Raw genomic sequence first — 24470 nt, 5'->3', positions numbered from 1 at the left:
TTTCTTTAAAAAACAAGGACATTTCTAACGTCAACAGTGAAGAGGCGACTCCGGGATGCTGGCCTTCTAGGCAGAGTTCCTCTGTCCAGTGTCTGTGTTATTTTGCCCATCTTAATCTTTTCTTTTTATTGGCCAGTCTGAGATATGGCTTTTTTTCTTTGCAACTCTGCCTAGAAGGCCAGCATCCCGGAGTCGCCCCGGAGACGCATTGAAAAATCAGGGTTATTCCACCAAATATTGATTTCTGAACTCTTCCTAAGTTAAAACATTAGTATTGTGTTGTTTAAAAATGAATATGAACTTAAGAGAGACTCGCCTCGATACACCAGGTTTCACACAGGATCTTCTCATGCTGGGCAGAGGCATGACCCTGGCTCAGAGAGCGGGATGCCCTGAAAGAGAGAAGGAGAGAGGGAGATATCATTCCAATTCATGCTTTCATCTTTTTCACAGAATATAGCATGTTACACAAATGGCAACCTATATTTCTACTGGGGTCGTTCCAAGCCATATCACCCACCATCTCAGATTGTTCTGAAATAGTTTCTGTAGTTAGAAACAGATAAGATTAGCATTCCTGCAACAACATTTCTGAGAATCTAAGCTAATTGGTTCCATCCAAATTGCCCATTTTAAATTTATAGGATTCATATAATGTATTGTTTAGTCAACCTAAGTAATGCATTCTCGGGGAATTTTATATATATTTTTTAATCCTGTTCAGAGAAATCTGTCATTGACGTTATTAGGTTTAATTCCCATCCTACACCCTGATATTACCAGGTTCTGACCACTAGATGGTGCTGTTCCACCTCAATGTTAACAGGATAGTTTACTCAAATTACAAAACAACATATTGGTTTCCTTAGTCTATGGACAAGGTATGACAGCAACCCAAGCTTTGGTTTTGTTTTCTTGGCCACTGTTTCAAATGCTAACATTTTAGCACTTGTGGCACAAATCCAATACAAGCCAATGGTATATATTAGCATTTCCCGCTTCATATCCAAATCATCTATAAGCAGCATAATTTAGTTGCCTTACCGAAGAGCTCATTGACTTTCAACGTATCACCATCATAGGATTCCACCTTTCCAACAAGTCAGTTCCTCAAATTTCTGCCCTGCTAGAGCTGCCCTGGTCAACTGTTAGTGCTGTTATTGCGAAGTGGAAATGTCAAGGAGCAACAACGGCTCAGCCGTGAAGTGGTAGGCCACACAAGCTCACAGAACGGGACCACTGAGTGCTGAAGTGTGTAGCTCGTAAAAATCGGCTATATAATATTCTGTCCTCGGTTGCAATACTCACTACAGAGTTCAAAACTTCCTCTGGAAGCAACGTCAGCACAAGAACTGTTCGTCGGGAGCTTCATGAAATAGGTTTCCATGGCCGAGCAGCCGCACACAAGACTAAGATCACCATGCGCAATGACAAGTGTAGACTGGAGTGGTGTAAAGCTCGCCGACATTGGACTCGGGAGCAGCGGAAACACGTTCTCTGGAATCATGCTTCACCATCTGGCAGTGAGAATCTGGGTTTGGCAGATGCCAGGAGAACGCTACCTGCCCCAATACATAGTGCCAACTGTAAAGTTCGGTGGAGGAATAATGGTCTGGGGCTGTTTCTCATGGTTTGGGCTTGGCCCCTTAATTCCAGTGAAAGGACATCTTAACGCTACAGAATACAATTGATGACATTCTAGACCTTTCTGTGCTTCTAACTTTATGGCAACAGTTTGGGGAAGGCCCTTTCCTGTTTCAGAATGACAATGCCCCCGTGCACAAGAGCGGTCCATACAGAAAATGTGGTTTGTCGAGATCGGCATGGAAGAACTTGACTGGCCTACATAGAGCGTTGACATCAACCGCATCGAACACCTTTGGAATGAATTGGAACACTGACTGGGCCAGGCCTAATCGCCCAACATCAGTGCCCGACCTCACTAATGCTCTTATGGCTGAATAGAAGCAAGTCCTCGCAATAGTGTTCCAACATCTAGTGGAAAGCCTTCCCAGAAGAGTGGAGGCTGTTATAGCAGCAAAGGAGGGACCAACTCCATATTAATGGTCATGATTTTGGAATGAGATGTTTGACAAACTTTTGGTCATGTAGTGTACCTTGTTAACTTCTTGTGGCTGCAGGGGCAGCATTGAGTAGCTTGGATGAAAGGTGCACAGAGGTGCCCAGAGTAAATGGCCTGCTCCTCAGTCATAGTTGCTAATATATGCATATTATTAGTATTACTATTGGATAGAAAACACTCTGAAGTTTCTAAAACTGTTTGAAATATGTCTGTGAGTATAACAGAACTCATATGGCAGGCAAAAACCTGAGAAAAAAATCCAAACAGGAAGTGGAAATTATTAAGGTGGTTGATTTTCAACCAAGATCCCATTGAAATCACAGCGAGATATGAATGAGTTTGCACTTCCTACGTCTTCCACTAGATGTCAACAGTCTGTAGAACTTTGTTTGATGCCTCTACTGTGAAGGGGGGCCGAATGAGAGGGGAATTAGTCAGGTCTGCCATGACCTGACCATTCTTTGACCATGCGCGTTCACATGAGGGAATTCTCTTCCATCGCTCATCTGAAGTCAATGTAATTCTCCGGTTGGAACGTTATTCAAGATTTATGTTAACAACATTCTAAAGATTGATTCAATACATCGTTTGACATGTTTCTACTGAACTTTTGGACATTTCGTCAGCTTTTAGGGAACGCGCGTCGTGACTTTGGAATTGTTTACCAAACGCGCTAACCAAAGTAGCTAATTGGACATAAATAACAGATATTATCGAACAAATCAAGCATTTATTGTGGACCTGGGATTCCTGGGAGTGCATTCTGATGAAGATCATCAAAGATAAGGGAATATTTATCATGTAATTTCTGGTTTCTGTTGACTCCAACTAATTTGGAGTCAACAGAAATTTGGAGTCAACTAATTTGACTATTGTTCTGAGCGCCGTCTCAGATTATTGCATGGTTTGCTTTTTCCGTAAAGTTTTGAAATCTGACACAGCGGTTGCATTAAGGAGAGGTATATCTATAATTCCATGTGTATAACTTGTATTATCATCTACATTTATGATGAGTATTTCTGTTGAAACGATGTGGCTATGCAAAATCACTGGATGTTTTTGGAACTAGTGAACGTAACACGCCAATGTAAACTCAGATTTTGATTATATAAATATGAACTTTATCAAACAAAACATACATGTATTGTGTAACATGAAGTCCTATGAGTGTCATCTGATGAAGATCAAAGGTTAGTGATTCATTTTCTCTATTTGTGCTTTTTGTGACTCCTATCTTTGGCTCGAAAAATGACTGTGTTTGTCTGTGATTTGGCGGTGACCTAACAATCGTTTGTGGTGCTTTTGCTGAAAATCCTATTTGAAATCGGACACTTTGGTGGGATTAACAACAAGATTACCTTTAAAATTGTATAAGATACATGTATTGTTTGAGGAATTTTAATTATGAGATTTCTAATGTTTGAATTTGGCGCCCTGCACTTTCACTGGCTGTTATATCATATCGATCCCGTTACCGGGATTGCAGCCATAAGTTAATAGACTGCTTACAGGCAGGCGCATCAATTTAACTAGGCAAGTCAGTTAAGAACTTATGAACAAATTCTTATTTTCAATGATGGCCTAGGAACAGTGGGTTAACTGCCTTGTTCAGGGGTAGAACAGATATTTACCTTGTCAGCTCGGGGATTCAATCTTGCAACCTTTCGGTTACTAGTCCAACGCTCTAACCACTAGGCTACTTGCCGCTCCCATACCCTAACTCAACAACAATTTTGAGCCAAAAAATTGGCTACTAAAATCATTAAAATTCTAATTAAAAGGCAAATGCAGTTTAGGACCATGTGGACTGCTCAGAGCTGGCGGGAAGGGTCTTTGCCTGGCTGGCTGGCTTTGGGACTAGCACATCAATGCAGCTGCAGTGAACATCAGGATTTTTCTCTTAAAACAGTGGAGAAGTAGAAGACAGCTCTAATAGAAAACATGGCTAGGTAACTGCTATTTGACCTGACATTAAACTAGGACTTTTAATACTGGGGAGGGATTAAAAAAACAATTTCACCTAATCGCAGGAATAGCACCATTTGGTGTTCAGAATCTGATAATATCAGCATGTAGGATGGGACATAAACCTACATTTCAATGACGCCTAGTTACTTTACCCTGCCTTCATGAACATATCTACCTCAATTACCTCATACCCCTGCACATTGATCTGGTACTGGTACTCCCTGTTTATAGCTCCACATTGATCTGGTAATGTTACTCCTTGTATATAGCTCCATTATTGTGCATTTTATTCCTCGTGTAACTATTTTTATTTCTTAATTATTTTTTTTACTCTGTATAGTTTGGAAGGGCTCATAAGCAAACTTTTCATGGTAAAGTCTACACCCATTGAAATTCGGCACATGTGACAAATAAAATGTGATGACTAATTTCTCTGAACAGAAAAATAAATTCACTGAGAATACATTACATAGGATGAAGAAACAATACTCTTGAGGCACAGCTCCATACTACATGTCAGACACAGAGAAGTGATACTACATACTCGTTGTTGGGGTGGGAATGCGGGGGTGTGGCGGGATTCCTCGTCTAACTCATTGTTAGAAAAAAAAGTTGTCCAAATCGGAAGTTAGGTACTATATTTACTGAATATTTACTGAATATTATATATATATATATATATATATATGATTCCTTTAAATTAAAAACGATATATATATATGATTCCTTTAAATTAAAAACGGCCAATTTGGAAGCACTTAAACAGTTTAAAGGAAAATTCCCCCCCAAAACTATATTTCGGTATTTGTTTCATTTGTCAATTGTTGATGTAGTCCCAAAACATTTTGCACGTCAGCAATCAAGATCTATAACTTTCAAAATACAGAAATGCAGCTGGTAAGATGCTGCAGATCTTGATGGCTGACATGCAAAACATTTTGGGACTAATGAAACAAATACCAAAATATCGTTTTGGGTGGAATTTTCCGTTAAATTTCTCAGAGATCCAATTATATTTCAACAAAATAATGATGCAGGAATGCTAATCTCGTTTGTTTCTAACAACAAATTATTTCAGCGCAATCTGAGATGGTGGGTGTGGAAATCCTCTTTCTTATGCTTTTTGAAGTGGAGCGACCCATTGGGTAAGAGTGGACCAGAGAGCAGCGATGACGTCACAAAAGCAAAGAACACCAGACAACATACAGATTCTAATACAGCATTTCTACAAATAAAACATGGTTTAGTAAGGATCAGTATTACCTGGACAGGACAACAACCATAGCGTACAGGTCAATGGCACTGTCTGCCACTCTCTTCAGCACAAACTGCTCATCTGCAATGGAGAGGAGAAATAACATTAGAATACAAACCATATAATATTGGCCATTAAAGACTACCCAGCTAGCACATAACGTTCTGAGAACCATATGTTTCTTAGAGCTTGGTCAGAGTGTGTTGTCCTATGGTTATTTTACATACAAACATACAACCTTCCCACAACGTTCTGGGTACGGTGCAGGATACCCGGCTAGCAGCATAACGTTTTCTACAGGTTTACTCCTGGTTCTATTTAAAAAGGCATGTTCTCAGAGCATTCAGAGAATGTTAAGAAAACGTTCTTCTGTGAGAATTTCAGTACTTCTGCATACCGTTTTGTGAGGGCATTTTGAAGTTAAACCTCACTAATGCTTGTGTACTGAAATATCGGTCTTTGAGCCTAGGCGTTGGGCTTGAGATTGTCAAAGAAAATAACTCATAAGATGGAGGAGCGTGTCTGCGCAGTAATAAGAGGCCTGTTCTAACTGTTCTGTGTGTGTAGAATGACCCCATGATATCTGGGTGCTTACCCAAGAGCTGACAGAAACTAACTAGTTCCTCTTCGCTTAACTGAAGACAGAGCAGTGTTAAATTTTTTTAAAAAGTGTTAAATTCTGCACACCAGTGATAGAACTATTGTTCTGTTTGGAGCCTGTTTCTGGGCGAAAGATTCAAAGTGTGTGTGTGACCAGTACGACCATACATCATCTGGGCCGACAGTCAAAGGCACTTGCTTGCCCAGCTTGGGGGAACCGTTGAGCTACCAAATGTGCTAGTTGGACATCCTTAAAAATCAGGTTCACACATTTAGTTCTTCTTATGTACTGTAGGTTGACAGTGTATTATAAATACTCACGGAGAATGTTCTTGCCGTGTTTGAGCAGCATATCCTCGACAGTGACTCCAAAGTGCTCGATAGCTTTAACAGCCTGGAAGAAATACGGACGTCAATCAACTGGGAGTCTTAGACGTACAGTGACATTATTGCATGGATGGATTACATACAGCCACAGAGGTCAATGCAAGCTTTGAATCTCTCACCAGATCTCCACTGTGAGAGAGCTCCGGATGGACTGATCCCTGTAGAGAGAGGCCAGTGCTCAGACCTGCCCTCCTGGATAACAAGAAAGAGACAGATGGTTAGGGAGTGTGTTGTAGGGCTGTCAGAGTAAAATAAAATAAAAATTGATCGACCAAGAGTTGTCTGTTCTTTCGACCAATCGATTGGTTGACATTTTTAAACATGTATTTTCCCATATATTGACACATCCTATGTGTTTGAATCAAATCAACTATATTCACTGAGCTTGTCTGATGCTTTAAGCACACGGTTTGATTAAATAATTAAGACACACAAATGACTAGAGGGAGTCCGACCAGCAGTTGATTTGATTGTGCCGGGCCGGGCTCAGACTTTGCTGTGCTAAAAAGAAAAGACAGCGAGTGACTGACTAGCACCCGTTGTCGCTCTCTCCTCCCTGCTGTAGCGACCACCACAGAACATCAAAGTGTTCATCGCGCTGTCCGTGTTGCGGGAGCTAAAACATAATTACAGCCATTTCTGACCTAAAAGTTGTTTTCGAAATCCCTCATTTGTTTAGGAAAAACATTCCCTATTCCCTTAACCCTTGCTCTCTTTACGTGACACATGTACGCATCGCATGCAAGTAACCTAGAACCTGTTCGCAAGGGACTAGTATGAATAGAGAACGTTGGTTGTGTAATTATTACTCCAGAATGTCCCTTATTCCAGAGGATGATTCGGATGGGATTCGTGTTTTTTTCCCCAGACTGCCCCATGTAATTCTAAATTTTTTCCCAATAAACTGACAGTTATGACGGAAGCCTGGAGGTTTTTACTCTAGGCGTGAAGATAAAGTATTTCAACATGTCCAGGTGATTAGGTCACACTGAGAACGCCAGCTTTCTTCCCAACTTTCTAAACCATTTCCCCTTTAAATGTCGCCATAATATTTGAATTGAGGAAGTGTGATCATAAATCATTAGGATATTTTAGCGAGTCGCAGTACGTCCTAAATTCCCCCCCAGCCTTCAGATGTGAGCTAAACAGTGCAATTGCCCTTTAAATGCATTTTAAGGCTATGGATGAGAAAGTAACTTATCATTTCCAAGTGTTTAGGTCAGTTGTATGCTGCTTTGCCATCTATTAAGCAAGGGTTGCATTAAATAGGCTCAATATTTCTTACTGCTGCATTTGGTAATATTCAACTGAAAAGCACAAAACAAGCAAAAGCATTCACTGTAAAAGTTGATCAACTCTATATGAATAGCCTACGTGTAGCCTGTGCACAGCGTTTAGTTCAATTTATCCAATCGGTTGTTGTTTTCTTGTGAAAACCGCAAGCAAACACCTGTCAAACGCGGGCATTTCTCTCAAACCACGGGGATGTCGATTCGCATGGGACTAGTGTTATCAGAGGACCTTGGAGTTCGCCGAACAAATGTAGGTTATTCTGGTTGGAAATGTTACTCTCCATAGGCGAGACCCAAAAGATGTCGGTCCGTGCTTACCGAGGTGTAGCCTACAGTTTTGCCTGCAAATAATTTGATGAACGCCCATCTGTGATAAGCCTACCGTTTGTAAAACACCAAAAAGCAACATCCAGAGACAGGACCAAAAAAAGATGTACGCTCGTGCCCACATGCTTACTAGATTGTAGCCTACCATGTCGGCCTACAATGGTAGACCCACCGTTTGTAAAACAGGCCATTGAGTTGGCTTTATTAGTCCTGATTCCTGTGACTAATCAATTTGGCTCTAAGCACTGAATTTCAGCTACCCAACTTTGTCAGGAGTTATCCCGAGCCTATGTGCAATGTATTTACACTGGGGGAAATGCAGAAGTATTTTCTTTTTTGTTATGATCAGCTTGTCAAAAAAAATTGACGGATACAAACTTGAAACCATCGATCATGACAATGGGGTGAAACTCCTGGAGAACAGTTCTGATTGTCCACCTTTATTACCGCAAAGACTAAAAACAGTTGCATTCGTTCGTGAATTAAAATGTCCAAAATCTAACGGTTTATTTATTGTTTAAGCTAATTATTCAAGGCAATTCAATTATTATTTATTCAATTTATTTTATTTTAAAACTAAAATGCTCGATTGCATTTCAAATCATGAATGACATGAACAAATGAATGATTGATCGATACAGTAGCCTATAGAAGTATTGACATTTTGGCGTAAGTATTAAGACTAAACAGGATGTGCTCTTAGGCCTACAGTTGGTTATACAAGGCTGCACTAAGCCTCCTAATGATAATGACATTACTTTTTATACAAATAATAATAACAATAAAAAGGAGAGTTATTATTACTATAAATATGTTTTATATTCCAAAAATTTAGAACAGTGTAAACAGTAAATAAATGATAGAAAATACCAGAGGCTGTTCTAAAAAAAGGTGTAGCCTTTATTACAGTAAAGATTAAAACAGCCGAATTTGTGAAATTGTTTACTTAACATGTTGTGCTAGGCTTGGTGCTCATCAGTAGGCTATTAAAGAAACTCTCAAACAGGCAACAGAAGCAGGATCTGTCGTATTTATGTAGATATATATATTGATGATTTATAAAGCCAGGCACATTAACAGTTAGACTGTTGATTATAGACCTAGTTATGTTGGAGTCTCCCCTCTCCTCACTTTTCTTAGGCAATAAGTCAAGGGCTGTCTTCTCATCTCCTCATTCTGCTGCCACCTCCGCCGCATTGTTCTCAACACCAATATGCTGGTTAACTTTGCTATTATGCACAAAGCAACAAGGTCTAGGAAAAGGCGCCAATTCAACAGCGCACTGATGCGTTTCAGAACCGCGGACAGCGGCCACTATCCAACGTGGGAGAAAGCGCATTTGTTTTAAAATAAATGTTTTATTAGTGTTACACCATCGTTCTTATGTAATATATCCATATACAATTTCAGTAGCACGTCTTGGACTGAGCCATCCCCACGGCCTCCACAATGGATCAGTCCACTCAGCGCAAATCAGAGGGGTGTCTTGTACAACATGATATTTTTTTTGTATTTGTTTTTTTTGCTACTGCTCGACTAAAGAAATCTCGGTCGACCAAACTATCGACTAGTCGACTAAATGGGGTCAGCCCTAGTGTGTTGACAAGTGGGCTTCTTAAACAGCGTGTTACACACTGACCTCTTGGCCCTCTTGGTCATCTCTCCAGCCAGCAGCCCAGCGTTGCCCAGAGGGTTCTTCAGAGCCTGCTGTAGAGACTTCAGGTGCTTCCCTGCATCCTGGAAACAACAGGAAGATCAATACCATTCACTCTTCATATCTCACACCGACATAGAAAACCCCATTGGAATATAATTACTACAAAAGGAACATACATTGGGTAGACTCAATATGGCCTCCGGCCCACCCATCATGAGACAGTGACTTGAATGGGGATAGCCGTTCATGTAATTCCATTTCTATTTCAAAAACAAAGACAGTATGATCGTTCAGACAAAAATAGGTGACATATAGTGTACCTGGAATCCGTTGAGAGCCACAAACAGTCTGAGAATGTCGTTGGTTCCCTCAAAGATCCTGAAGATTCTAAGATCCCTCATCACCCTCTCCACACCAGAGCCCTGGATACAGACCACAGGAAACAGCCATAAGATGTCAGTCTTCAAAAAGGCACCACTCCTAGTCACTCACAGTAAGCGCATACCACCCTGCATACCACTGCTGGCTTGCTTCTGAAGCTAAGCAGGGTTGGTCCTGGTCAGTCCCTGGATGGGAGACCAGGTGCTGCTGGAAGTGGTGTTGGAGGGCCAGTAGGAGGCACTCTTTCCTCTGGTCTAAACAAAGATCCCAATGCCCCAGGGCAGTGATTGGGGACACTGCTCTGTGTAGGGTGCCGTCTTTCGGATGGGACGTTAAACGGGTGTCCTGACTCTCTGAGGTCATTAAAGATCCCATGGCACTTATCGTAAGAGTAGGGGTGTTAACCCCGGTGTCCTGGCTAAATTCCCAATCTGGCCCTCAACCATCACGGTCACCTAATAATCCCCAGTTTACAATTGGCTCATTCATCCCCCTCCTCTCCCCTGTAACTATTCCCCAGGTCGTTGCTGCAAATGAGAACGTGTTCTCAGTCAACTTACCTGGTAAAATAACGGCAAAATAAAAAAATAAAAAATAAAACACACACACCCAGCATAAAACAATAGCGCCTCTCTGTAGTCCTGTCTACACCAACAATCATAGGCGGAAATCCCAGGGGGGACGGGGGGGACACGACCCCCCCATCCTGGGAAAAATATGATTTGTCCCCCCCAATCTATCACTGTAAACATAACTATGTAATTTCAATAATATTAATAATACGCAATGAAAGCAGTTGTGCTGATTATAGACACTTAATAGCGCCTTTTTAAGTTTCAAAAGATTGCGACCACCCCTCCCTTTGCCTCACAATGGTTTGATCCACTGCCAGTTCTTTAGCTGGCAAGGTAATAGAGGGTTCGTATCTACTGTCTGAAAGGCACATGTACGTAACTGACGTGAGGTTAATCCAGTCAATCGCGCCATAGCAATGTTTACATTTTTATGTTGGCAGGGTTCACACACTAGCTGAATTTGCAGAGCTAGCGCGCAAACTAAAGCAAACATTAACTAGCAAGCTAGCTAGTACCTATTCCATTAATGTGGCGTCGTCAAAGATGGAATCTTTGCTATCGTTAGTTTATTCCAAGATCAGCAGCTGTAGTGCTTCAAAGTCCCTGTGATAAGGTTGGCGATAAACTGAAGTCCAAACTGAACAGAACTACACTCTCTTATACCATTGTCTTAAATATATTTAATGGTCTCGTTGCAAAAGCTAAATTGTCGCTAGTGAACGTTTTTACATTTATTTTATTTCACCTTTTTTTTTTTAAGATTATGGCAAACACCACAGAAACGGAGTTGGTGCTCGCTAGCTTTACAAATTCAGCTATTGTTGGAAGCCAGCCAATATGAAACAAACTATATTAAAATTAGAAAAGGTTGTAGCATATGTTGTGTAAATGTGTGTGTGTGCAGCTAGACCGGCCAGCCAGCCAGCCAGATAGAAAAATGGCAGAAAAAAGTAAAAAGACGGACATCAGAGTATTTTTCAGTACACCAAAACGCAAAGTAAGAACTCTAGTAGCCTAATATCTCAAAGACGAGTTGATAAAATGTTCATAAGAAAGAAGTGAAATGCTAATGGAATGTTTCACAATGATGTCATTAGGCAGAGCAGGCAACAGATGGCACACAGACAGCAGAGCTGGGGACAGATAGGCAGGGACAGACTGGCAGAGACAGGGAGTCTCAGGTAAGTTTGTTGAGTCTTTGTTTGGCAACATTATGAAAGGTTCTCAATTTTTTTTACTTGTAAAATAGGGACATAATTGGAAAATGCCATGGATACCCCCGCTCTCAACTTAAACTGATGACTAAACTAAGATTTGTTTATGGCAATGGTATTGCTGTTGTGATTAATTGTGTAGTTTTGGGTACCGGTAGTTAGGAGTACGGCAAACACCTTATTTATTTTCTAGGAGACAGACTGAGTCTGTGAGGGTGGTGAAAGGGAAAGAGCCAGGGAGAGAGACTTCAGAGAACAATGTCACAGCCACGGCAGGACCAGGTGTCACCCTTGTTGCCAGCAGCACCAGTATAGGGGACAGTGGCACAGCATTGTCCAGTTACCTCAGTGATGGCACAAAACCATATCAGCCACACCCACAATTTTTGAACTGCAAACTCTTGCCAACAGAGTGTTGACGTTTCAAGAGGCCCCAAAGCACAGAATGAAATTCTGAACATCATGGCCAATACAATCATTCGAGGCATTGCAGCTGAGATTAGATCTCTTCCGATTGTACAATTTTCATTAATTGTTGATGGTACTCAAGATGTCTCTGGTGCTGAACAGGAGAGTGTCTTTTTGCATTATGTTGACCATGACCTTGTCCCTCACGAGGAGTTTATTGGGCTATACAGGGTGTCGGAGACAACAGGCGAGGGCATTGCGAAAGTGGCAACTGAAGTGTTGTTGAGGCTCAATTTGCCCATGTCTGGCTTACGTGGGCAGAGTTACGATGGTGCCTCAAACATGGCAGGAAAATACACAGGTGCACAGGCAATTGTGAGAAGGCAGCAGCCATTAGCCCTCTATGTCCATTGTGGAGCACACTGTGTAAATCTGATTACACAGGCTGGCTGCTCAGCCTCCCCACTGATCCGGGATTCCCTTTCTTGGGTCCATCAGTTAGGTGTCCTCTATGACCAGTCAGGAAAGTTTAAGAGCATGTTTGAATCAATTGCCACGTCCAAAGAAACACATCTGCCCACCCGGAAACCCCTATGTCCAACAAGGTGGACTGTGCGGAATACTGCTATTAGAGCTGTGCTAGGGCAGTATGAGCGGGTACTAAGCAGCCTAGAGGAGAGTAGTTTTTAGTACATGACAGTACACGACAGTACACTTACAAATTATTTATTTCATGTTATTTTATTTAAAATTGCATACTTTGTGCGACATACTTGTCCATAGCTGCTGTTTGAAGAGTTGAGACACTGACTGAAGGATATTTTGTTTGATTTATTTGGGTTTTTCATTGAAGTAGTTATTTTGCTTTTAGAACTGTACTTATTTTAATCTTTTTGTTCTTGTAAAGATATTGTAGTAGACTCAGGCCAGTGGCACATTTAATGACTATATAAACGTATCAGAAAAAGTCAAATTAAAAGGTCAATTCAATACGGAGACTAACTTTGTGATGGTTCTCAATGGAGATTATTTTAGATGAGATCACACCATGTTCATTGTATTTATGAAAACTACACCCATACAGTGTACAGTACCATTGCTACCTACTGGCCTTTCTTGATATTGCTAGTTGTAAGTACGAATACCTGCATACATACTGGACTGGTAAGGAGCACTGCTATAACTATTATTAGTAGTAGTATTATAATGATTTAAACATTTGAACAAGTTGGTTAAACCCTTCAGTTAACTACTGTACCTATCAATTATTCAGTTGTAGGAATTATGGTTCCTCAATATACATTTAACATATTACAACGTAGGCTATGTGTTACAGCACTACTTTTGGTGTCCCCCTCAGGAATTGCTCTTGAGAAAATGTAATGTAATTGTCCCCTCCAAGGTTGATATCAGATTTTCGCCCCTGCCAACAATGTCCATTGTAGTGATCTAAATCTATTTCTATGTAAGACGCTGACATTAAACCATGGATGAAAGTAAGCTGGAAATAAATAGTGCGGGTACGCCGTACCAGTCGAACGTGAGTCTATCACAATAGTTCAAACAAAGATGCCAAAAACTGTAGGCTATTATTTATCATTACCCCATGTCAGTCGCATGAAACATGAGCGAATGGACTTGAAAACATGTAGAATACGCTCCAAAATGCAGTGTGGTTGGATGATAAGTGACATTCTACAAAAGGCAGAGATGAGTGGCTGAGACCGAAACGCACATACAGCAGATGACACATGAATTCAGGCTACAAGTGTAGGTAGGCCTAATAAATGACAAAAATCACTGAATTTCATTCATTCGATTTTTTGTGTGTTTTGTAACAGATGTCTTTTCCATTCATTAAATGGCAGGTGTACAGTGCACTGTATGGTTGCAGGAATTATTTTAGAGTGGACGAATGCACACAGGTAGGCAAGCTTACAGGAGCCTACTGAATTGATTGACAGCTCAAAACAATGTTTTAATGTTGTATAGAGCTCGTCTTCTTTTTAAACAACCCTTATTAAGAGCTGTCATTTTATTGTGAGGAACTGCAGTTTTAAAATCAGAAATGTTTTCTGTTTCGTCCTCTGTTATGTGAGTGATCCATAAAGTTTATGACACATTAAAAAGGTCATGAAGGCTTTATCTGGATCGCAAATGATGACTCCTCTATTTGGTTAGACATTGAGACTTCTTTCTCTAAATATAACCTCATTCCACTTAACACTCAAAGCATGGAGGAGGTCAGTTCAATGTTTTTTGGGAAGGTCCAAACTAACCTCTGCTCTTATCCCAATTCTTAACAAACCAGATTTTGGTCCAGGATTGCTGGATGCTGGCTTTAACTTTTGGCTTAGTAAGGGCATACGCAGACTAAATGACTTATTTGCTGATTTTATTGTCATTTGAGTAGATGGTTGAGAAATACAGACTCCCAAAGTAGGACTTCTTTCTCTTTCTACAAGTAAGACATATTTTGAAGAGCACCACCTTAAAATTGGCAACTCTGATGTGTCCGTCATCGAATTAATGCTTTTTCCCCACAAAGGAAAATGTCTGTAAGTTTGTTTTATGATGCTTTAAGGTCCTTTTCTACTGTTGACACACAGAGGGTGAAACAAGTGTGGGAGAAAGAATTGTCTGGTACTATTGACGAAGAGATGCGGGAGGACATTTGGAGATATGCAAAAACAATATCGCTATGTGATCATACTAAAGCAATCCAGTTCAGAATAATACACAGATTGCATATATCCCCAAATCACAGACATGCTTTTAGCCCCTCTTCTCCTCAGTGTCTTAAATGCAAAACTGATACAGGCACCCAAACACATTGTAAAACAGGATCCGTTCTACAAAGTATGTGGACCTTATTTAAATGATCTAGAACCTGATTTATCAGCTATTATGCTGCAAGGATTTTCTTAATGGTGGTGGTCTATTTGTTTCAGAATTACACTGTATGTTGGACCTAACTTCTTTATTTAAACTGAGCTTTTGTGTTTAATTTCTGTCTGTATGTTCGTTTAAAATGTATGTATTGAGAGATACAATGACGGAGACAGGGTGAGAGTGGCGGGGAGGGGAAGATGATATATATTTATGAATATCTCTATACATGTATGCAGGTGTGTGTAAGTGTGTAAGTGTGTGCGTTTTTTTTTTTTGCATCTCTTAATATTTGGGTGAACATTTTGAAATTACAATAAAAAAATTTTACAAAAATGTTTTTAAAAATAATGCATTTAAAAAGATGTAACAAATATTTTCTTCCAGGTCCAAAGAGATCCTATGGAATTAATAGGGATTCTAGATGTAATTCTATTAGGCCCATAATTTTTTGGGGGTGCATTCACATACCGGGAACAAACTCTATTTTCACCCCTGTAAATCATACACTATATCTCTATGTACGACACACACACATAACCACTCCCAACAACCCCAGCAGCTAGTGATGCAGACTCACCTTCATGAAGCCCATTCCTCCCATGACCTGGATACACTCGTCAGTCACTTCCCAGGCAGCCTCCTACACGAGAGAGAGAGACAAGGTTATTATAGATTTATATTCGTTTTTATTTCTATTGGCTAAGATTATTTCGTTTTACAAAAACATTTCTATTTCATTTTTATATTATTTCGTTTCAGTTTGAGTCTTAAGGACAGAAAATAGCCTATGCGTGGGAGGCTAGGAGTTATTCATGTGTGGTATAGTTTGTGTGTTTTTGGGGATGTCACTTCTTGCCACTGTGGGGCAGTAGTGCATAAGGTGATGTCACAAGTTAGGTTGGGTTTAAAAAGGTAGAATAGATGCACAAAGTAAACAGTAGTAGTGGGTCAATTCCCGCAACAACTAGGAGCGTTGGAGCGCGAGGCTAAACTTCTCTGCTGTTGCGGTCCCGTAGCGTGCGAGTTGTAGCAGCGCCAAGTAGAGGCACGGGTCCGACAGATCCGATATCCGACCCCGAGCGGGTACGAGTCCTAAACTCTGACTTTTGTCTCGGATCTAGGTCAGTTTGATATAATTGCCATGAGTCTCAGGTATGTGCAATTCAAATGGATTTACCGACTGGACCATGCTCAGTTAATTGAATGTATGCGAGTGGATGAGAACTGTGTTGTTATCGGTGTCAGCCAATTGCAACACAATAAAACGTATAGCTTATGTCCAGCCGAAACTGGTTTTGGCTGCTCACGTCACATGTCGCTGCTGCTAGAGAGAAGAGAGAAAAGAGAGAGAGAGAGAGAAATAAAGAAAGAAAGAGAAATAAAGAAAGAAAGAGAAATAAAGAAAGAAAGAGAAATAAAGAAAGAGAGAGAAAGAGAGAGAAAGAGAGAGAAAGAGAAATAAAGAAAGAGAGAGAAAGAGAAAGAGAAAGAGAAAGAGAGAGAGAGAGAGAGAGAGAGAGAGAGAGAGAGAGAGAGAGAGAGAGAGAGAGAGAGAGAGAGAGAGAGCAAGTGAAAGGAGCCTTGGCTACTGTTGACAGCAAAGATGGAGGCCTTTTTCATTTTAAGTAAAATACAAGTTGGAGGAGGAAGATTATAGTGAAAAGAAGCCTATAAGGGGAATGTCCTTGGGGACAAGTTTTAGAGGACAAATGTAAGAAGAATGTTGGCCCGGCCAAATAGACTGTGTGCTACTCGCTATTCAGGTTTGATGCAAATTTTCGAACTGATTTATTTTCGTATTTATTATAATTTGTTTTAACATTACACTATAAATCATTACTATTATTATTGTAGATGTATTTAAGAATCGAAACCAGTTCTTTATATATGCAAAAAGTGTTTTGTTTAATTTTGTTGATACATTTTTAATTGGCTCGAACTGTCATTTTAATTTTGTGCTATATTTAGTTAGAGATGGGTTAAAAATATGGCTGTTGGAAAATAAATGGCCTTAGCAATTGCTGACATTTGTTGAGTTCTGTTGAGCCAAATTGGCCAAATTAAGTTAATGTTGTGTTTTGCCATAATAGAATTACCGGTAGGCCTATAGGGCTACTCTCATTCAAACCATGGAAAGGAAAAACCTAAGGCGAGATGCAAAACTTAATGACGCAATATAATAACCTGTTCGTATTTTCCTTATAAACATTTAATTGACTTGTAGACTTTAAAGTACCCTAATAAAGTTCCGAAACTTTTGTGAAGGTTTGGTGGGGTACGTCTTATTAGGCTTAACTAGGCAGGCTTACGAAGGCTGTGCACAGCAGCGTTCCAACTAATTCTCCGACAGTGAGGTGAGGAAGAATGAGTAACTCCATTAATCTAACAATATAATGCTCATCTTTATTAAAAAATAAGCTGATTGAAAATGTACAAATTAGCCTCCTTCTGTACACCTCTGACAAGTAGCGGAACGGTTGCTGGATCAAATCAACGAGCTGACGAGGTAAACATTTGTCGTTCTGCCCCTGAGCAAGGCAGTTAACCCACTGTTCCCCATTCAGTTGTACAACTGACTAGGTATCCCCCTTTCCCTATAAAGAAATGCATGTCGGTGTTGGGAACATGGAGCTGGTCTATCTAGGCCTAAACTTCTCTTCCTTTAGACTTGGATTGTAAATATTCATATCATACAGTGGACGCCTAGACCTACAGGCCTCTCAAACAGCTGAACCATTGTTTTAGGAAATTAAAAACCAATAAAACAATATGCTATAAATTTGAGTGTGCTACATATCGATTTTTATTTGTTAGAGTTAAGGACACGTAACTGTGGATCATTTGGCCAATATCGCTTGTTTATTGAGGAGGTTTCTCTCTCTCTTTCTACTCTCGAATCTGAACGGGTCTCTCAGATCCGAACCGGCACGATCTGTTTGGATCTGTTTTTCCACGGGCCTTTTTGGGTCTGACTGTCCTCAGGTCCATTCAGAACGGTTCCGTTTAAAAAAAAATGTATTTATGCATATCTGGTCGGGTGGGAAAGCCAAGGATCCAGAACAGATCTAACTTTTTGGACACCTCTAGTGTGAAGCGCACCCGTCTTGAGTCGTGCACATCTCAATGGGCTTTTGTTAAGTCAAGCCTTTCAAAGTGGGTTGCATTCTGGGCAGGAAACTGTTGTCTTACAGTCAGAAAACACACTAATTGTCTAATTTCAGTATTTACAGTCTATGCGGGATCTTCTGGATCAAATCAATACATTTTCTGACTGATTCAAATATACATTGTGTGTCCTGAAGTTTCTGATGAAAATGCATTCATTTTGCAATGTATCTTATGGAATATTTACACAATTGAAGTAATTGTTGTGAAATTCTTAAAAAAGAGGATAGGATAAAACCAGACAGTGCTGTACTCACAGAGGCAAAGATTTTGCTGATGGCAGCTTCAATATGGTAATCTTTGGATCCACTGTCCATGTTCCCACTGATCATGTATGCCATGGACTGAAAGAAAGGGGAGGGGAGAAGAGGACATGAAAATCACAACAGAATACCAAAAGAAGCTCCCTGTCATCAAGGCAAAGGGCGGCTACTCTGAAGAATCTCAAATATAAAATACATTTGTTTAACACTTTTTTGGTTACTACATGATTCCATCTGTGTCATTTCATAGTTGTGATGTCTTCACTATTATTTTACAAGGTAGAAAATTGTAAAAAGAAAGAAAAACCATTGAATGAGTAGGTGTCCAAACTTTTGACTGGTACTGTGCCTATATGTACGGTCACAAGAATCAGGCCTCCTTATCGTTCTTAGAATTTCTAAGTAAACAGCTGGAGGCAGGGCTTTCTCCTATAGATTTACATTTTTTATGGAATGGTTTGCCCATCTATGTGAGACACAGACTCGGTCTCAACCTTTTAAGTCTTTCCTGAAGACTCATCTCTGTAGTAGGTCCTATAATTGAATGTAGTCTGACCTCTGACCCTATTACGTGGGCTGAGTCACTGGCTTGCTAGTGCTCTTCCATGCTGACCCTAGGAGGGGTGCATCACGTCTTGCCAGGCTTTTTTCGCTATACTCGACTTGAGTGGGTTGAGTCACTGACGTGACCTTCCTGTCCGGTTTTGCACCCCCTCGGGCTCTAGCCGTGGGGGAGATCTTCGCGGGCTATACTCAGCCTTGTCTCAGGGTTGTAAGTTGGTGGCCTGTTGATCTCCCTCTGGTGGTGTGGGGGCTGTGCGTTGGCAAAGTTGGTGAGGTTATATCCTGCCTGTTTGGCCTGTCCAGGGTATCGTCGGACGGGGCCACAATGTCCCAACCCCACCTGTCTAAGTGCCCAGTATCTATGCTGCAATAGTCTGTGTGGGGGGGGGGGGGGGGGGGCTGGGCTCAGTCTGTCCTATCTGGTGTCCTGTGTGATCTTAGGTATGCTCACTAATTCTCCCATGTCTCTCTCGTCCTCTCCCAGCAGACCTGAGCCCTATGACCATGCCTCAGGACTACCTGGCATGATGACTCCTGACTGTCCCCATCCCACCTGACTATGCTGCTGATCCAGTTTTCAGCCTGCAGCTATCGAACCCTGACCTGTTTACCGGACATGCTACCTTATCCCGGACCTGCTGTTTCGACCCGCTCTCGCCCTCTCTATTGCACCTGCTGTCTCGACCTCTGAATGACCTGCTATAAAAAGCCAACTGATATTTACTCCTGAAGTGCTGATCTGTTGCACCCTCAATAACCACTGATTAGTATTTGACTCTGCTGGTGATCTATGAACGTTTGAACATCTTGAAGAACAATCTGGCCTTAATGGCCATGTACTTTTATCATCTCTACCGGGCACAGCCAGAAGAGGACTGGCCACATCTCAGAGTCTGGTTCCTCTCTAGGTTTTGGCCTTCCTAGGGAGTTTTTCCTCGCCACTGTGCTTCTACACCTGCATTGCTTGCTGTTTGGGGTTTTAGGCTGGGGTTCTGTACAGCACTTTGTGACATCTGATGAGGTTCTTTATAAATACATTTGGTTGATTGATTGAGTAATGGATTATGATGTGCATCATGCGATTGCTTCCGTCTTTCTGCCAGTGGCTGTAAGCATACCATGCACAGGTGGCGCCTTAATTGGGGAGGATGGGCTCGTGGTAAAGGCTGGAGCGGAATAGGTGGAATGGTTTGAAATGCGTCAAATACATGGTTTCCGGGTATTTGATGCCATTCAACTTGGTCCGTTCCAGCCATTATTATGAGCCGTCCTCCCCTCAGCAGCCTCCACTGACACCATGTCAGCTGAAGTGTGGTGAGCATTCTGAACTAAAATGGCTGCCAGGGCATCACCCATAGGGTGCTACACATGGTGGTGGTTGAGCTGAGTTTCTCCTCATACTATGTAAAGAGCTTTGAGTGTGTGGAAAAGCAAGATATAAATTGATTATCAATCAATAGATACTCTGTGTACCTCAGTGACATATTGCAGCATAGCCATGCGTGCCAACTTCTCCTGGATAGCTCCATAGGTGTGGATCTTACTGCCAAACTGGACCCTGTTGGCTGCATGGTCCACCTGGGCAAAGAGACAGGACAGGAGTCAGTATGGGAGGTCAAGAAGTGCTAAAACAAACACAGTAACAGAGCTTCAATGAGACCCGACAGATTCAACTGAAGGGCAAATAGAGGTAACACTTTATTTGGATAGTCCCACACAGCGCTACTCACAGCCTGGGTGATGACTCCCTTCATGGTGCCGGAGAGGGCGGCGGCCATGCCGAAGCGCCCGTTGTTGAGGATGGCCATGGCCACCTTGAAGCCGCCACCTACCTCTCCCAGGACATTCTCAATGGGTACCGGGACGTTCTCAAAGTACACCTCCGCCGTGTTGGATGCCTTAATGCCCATCTTCTTCTCAGGGGGACCGCTGGAGGAGGTAGAAGGTACAGAAATGTTGACGATACCTTAGATGAATGCATTGACAACATGTCACCTGGATAAGGGTTTTTGTTTAGGGCCTCCCGAGTGGAGCAGCAGTCTAAGGCACAGCATCGCAGTGGCGTCACTACAGACCCGGGATCGATCCCGGGCTGTGTCACAACCGGCTGTGACCTGGAGTCTCATAGGGCAGCGCACAACTGACCCAGCATCTTCCGGGTTAGGGGAAGGTTTGGCCGGAGTGGCTTCACTTGGCTCATCGTGCTCTTGCGACTCCTTGAGGCGGGTGTTTCCTCTGACACATTGGTGCACCTGGCTTCCAGGTTAAGCGGATGGGAGTTAAGGAGCGCGTTTTTTTTACATTTAACATTTAAGTCATTTAGCAGACGCTCTTATCCAGAGCGACTTACAAATTGGTGCATTCACCTTATGATATCCAGTGGAACAACCACTTTACAATAGTGCATCTAACTCTTTTAAGGAGTTAGTTTTTTAAGGTTTGGCGGGTATATTTTTGGAGGGCGCATGACTCGACCTTCGAGACAAGGTTGTAATTGAAAAATGGGGGGGGGGGGGGGGGGGGGGGTGTATACGAAAAAAGTGGTTGCTTAAAGCCCGAAATTAAAATGTTTTTGTTTTGTCTTTGTCTGCAACTTCTTTAAAATTTGGATGTGCATCTTCAGGACAGAAACTTCTTAAAATATTCACTAAAAACAAGACTATGGAGAGACAGAAAAGTAATATAGAGACTGGGATAGTCATTAAATCAACAATCATGTGAAGCTTCTAACAAGAAACATACAGTATATACTCTTACTTAAATTCCCCCATTTCAGACCTCCCTCTCCCCAATCCCTCCCTTTCTCCATCCTTCCATATCTGTATCCATCTCCATCCTTTTGCCCATCACTCACTGTGTCACTCCTCCGAAGCTCCTCTCCACGATAAAGGCTGTGATTTTGTCTTTCATTTGTCCCGTCTTCTCATCCATCATGGGCATCTTGGCAAACACTGTGAAGATCTCAGCCAGACCACCATTACTGACAACACAGAGTCAGGATAAGTCAAAGAAAACAATACTGTATACAACCACAAATCTATATTAGGAACCTCCTCCCCTCAGAACGGCCTCAATTTGTCAGGGAATGGACTCTACAAGGTTTCGAAAAGCATTCCAAAGAGATGCTGGCCCAATGTTCCAAAGCTTCCCACAGTCGTTGGCTGGATGTCTTTTGGAAAACTGTGGAGCGTAAAAAACCCAGCAGTGTTGCCGTTCTTTACACACTCAAACGGATGCGCCTGGCACCTACTACCATACCCGTTCTAACGCACTTAAATATTTTCATCTTGCCCATTCACCCTCTGAATGGCACACATACACAATCCATGTCTCAAGTCTTAAAAATCTTTTCTCCCCTTCATCTAAACTGATTTAACAGGTGAAATCAACAAGGGGCCATAGCTTTCAGTCCATGTCATGCAAAGAGCAAATGTTGTTATAAAGCGAGAATGCTTTACAAAAAAATATATTTCTCCTATCACCCAAAGCTGACAAGAGACTACATCACTCTCCATTTTATCCCATCTAACTACTATCACTTTTCCTTTTTTTTTGTCTGTAGACTGCAATTCAGCATTTACAGTTCAAGTCAGAAGTTCACAGACTTAGGTTGTAGTCATTAAAACTCGTTTTTCAACCACTCCACACATTTCTTGTTAACAAACTATAGATATGCAAGTCGGTTAGGACATCTACTTTGTGCATGACACAAGTAATTTCTCCAACAATTGTTTACAGACAGATTATTTCACTTAATCACAATTCCAGTGGGTCAGAAGTTACATATATTAAGTTGACTGTGCTTTTAAAAGGCTTGGAAAATTCCAGAAAATAATGTCATGGCTTTAGAAGCTTCTGATAAGCTAATTGACATCATTTGAGTCAATTGGAGGTGTACCTGTGGATGTATTTCAAGGCCTACCTTCAAACTCAGTGCCTCTTTGCTTTACATCATGGGAAAATCATAAGAAACCAAGACATCAGAAAATAAATTGTAGACCACAAGTCTGGTTCCTCCTTGTGAGCAATTTCCAAACGCCTGAAAGTACCACGTTCATCTGTACAAACAATAGTACGCAAGTATAAACACCATGTGACCACGCAGCCGTCATACCGCTCAGGAAGGAGACGCGTTCTGTCTCCTAGAGATGAAAGTACTTTTGTGCGAAAAGTGCAAATCAATCCCAGAACAACAGCAAAGGACCTTGTGAAGCTGCTGGAGGAAACGGGTACAAAAGTATCTATATCCACAGTAAAACGAGTCCTATATCGACATAACCTGAAAGGCCGCTCAGCAAGGAAGAAGCCACTGCTCCAAAACCGCCATAAAAAAGCCAGACTACGGTTTGCAACTGCACATGGGGACAAAGATCATACTTTTTGGAGAAATGTCCTCTGGTCTGATGAAACAAAAATAGAACTGTTTGGCCATAATGACCATCGTTATGTTGAAAATGATGTGGATATATTGAAGCAACATCTCAAGACATCAGTCAGGAAGTTAAAGCTTGGTTGCAAATGGGTCTTCTAAATGGACAATGACCCCAAGCATACTTCCAAAGTTGTGGCAAAATGGCTTAAGGACAACAAAGTCAAGGTATTGGAGTGTCCATCACAAAGCCCTGACCTCAATCCTATAGAGAATTTGTGGGCAGAACTGAAAAAGCGTGTGCGAGCAAGGAGGCCTACAAACCTGACTCAGTTACACCAGCTCTGTCAGGAGGAATTAGCCAAAATTCACCCAACTTATTGTGGGAAGCTTGTGGAAGGCTACCCGAAACATTTGACCCAAGTTAAACAATTTAAAGGCAATGCTACCAAATACTAATTGAGTGTATGTAAACTTCTGACCCACTGGGAATGTGATGAAAGAAATACAAGCTGAAATAAATCATTCTCTCTACTATTATTCTGACATTTCACATTCTTACAATAAAGTGGTGATCCTAACTGACCTAAGGCAGGGAATTTTTACTAGGATTAAATGTCAGGAATTGTGAAAAACGGAGTTTAAATGTATTTGGCTAAGGTGTATGTAAACTTCCCACTTCCAATGTAGCTATGAATGTGTACAAGACATAAACTACACTAAACCGTGTGTTTGCCATACTAAATGATAGCACAATGTTGGTGGTCCAGCAGTACCTGATCCAGATCTTGCCTCCATTGAGGATGTAGTGTTTTCCACAGGGAGAGAGGGTGGCGAGGGTCTTTATGGACGCAGCGTCAGAGCCACTGGCTGGTTCAGTCAGACAGAAAGCAGCCAGGGTCTCACCTAGATAAAAGAGGAAGGAGAAATAAGGACAACAGATTTGAAATGCCTTATACGTGGAATTACACAGTCTAGGTATAATAATACATAGGCGGAACCAAATAAAATGACTAAGAGAGAGTAACGACAAAGCCTCTTTATTTTAGCTTTATTTAACTAGGCAAGTC

At 41.4% G+C, this 24470-nt stretch overlaps 1 protein-coding gene across 1 annotated transcript in view; it reads right to left on the bottom strand.

The window, feature by feature from the left end:
* Positions 1-24470, bottom strand: part of acadvl (acyl-CoA dehydrogenase very long chain) — a 34255-nt gene that overhangs the window by 2326 nt on the left and 7459 nt on the right. The window contains exons 8-19 of the mRNA XM_071337421.1: positions 24177-24306; positions 21886-22011; positions 20762-20960; positions 20505-20609; positions 18462-18548; positions 15617-15679; positions 9890-9991; positions 9552-9649; positions 6413-6485; positions 6228-6300; positions 5315-5387; positions 317-392 (exon numbers count right to left, since the gene is read on the bottom strand). Of these exons, the coding sequence (XP_071193522.1) occupies positions 317-392; positions 5315-5387; positions 6228-6300; positions 6413-6485; positions 9552-9649; positions 9890-9991; positions 15617-15679; positions 18462-18548; positions 20505-20609; positions 20762-20960; positions 21886-22011; positions 24177-24306 (1205 nt within the window). The remainder of the gene's footprint in view (positions 1-316; positions 393-5314; positions 5388-6227; positions 6301-6412; positions 6486-9551; positions 9650-9889; positions 9992-15616; positions 15680-18461; positions 18549-20504; positions 20610-20761; positions 20961-21885; positions 22012-24176; positions 24307-24470) is intronic.

Source organism: Salvelinus alpinus, chromosome 13 (assembly GCF_045679555.1).
Source record: "Salvelinus alpinus chromosome 13, SLU_Salpinus.1, whole genome shotgun sequence".
Classification (NCBI taxonomy): Eukaryota; Metazoa; Chordata; class Actinopteri; order Salmoniformes; family Salmonidae; genus Salvelinus; species Salvelinus alpinus.
Note: the sequence above shows the minus strand (reverse complement) of the source record. Positions and strands in the feature narration are given on the sequence as shown.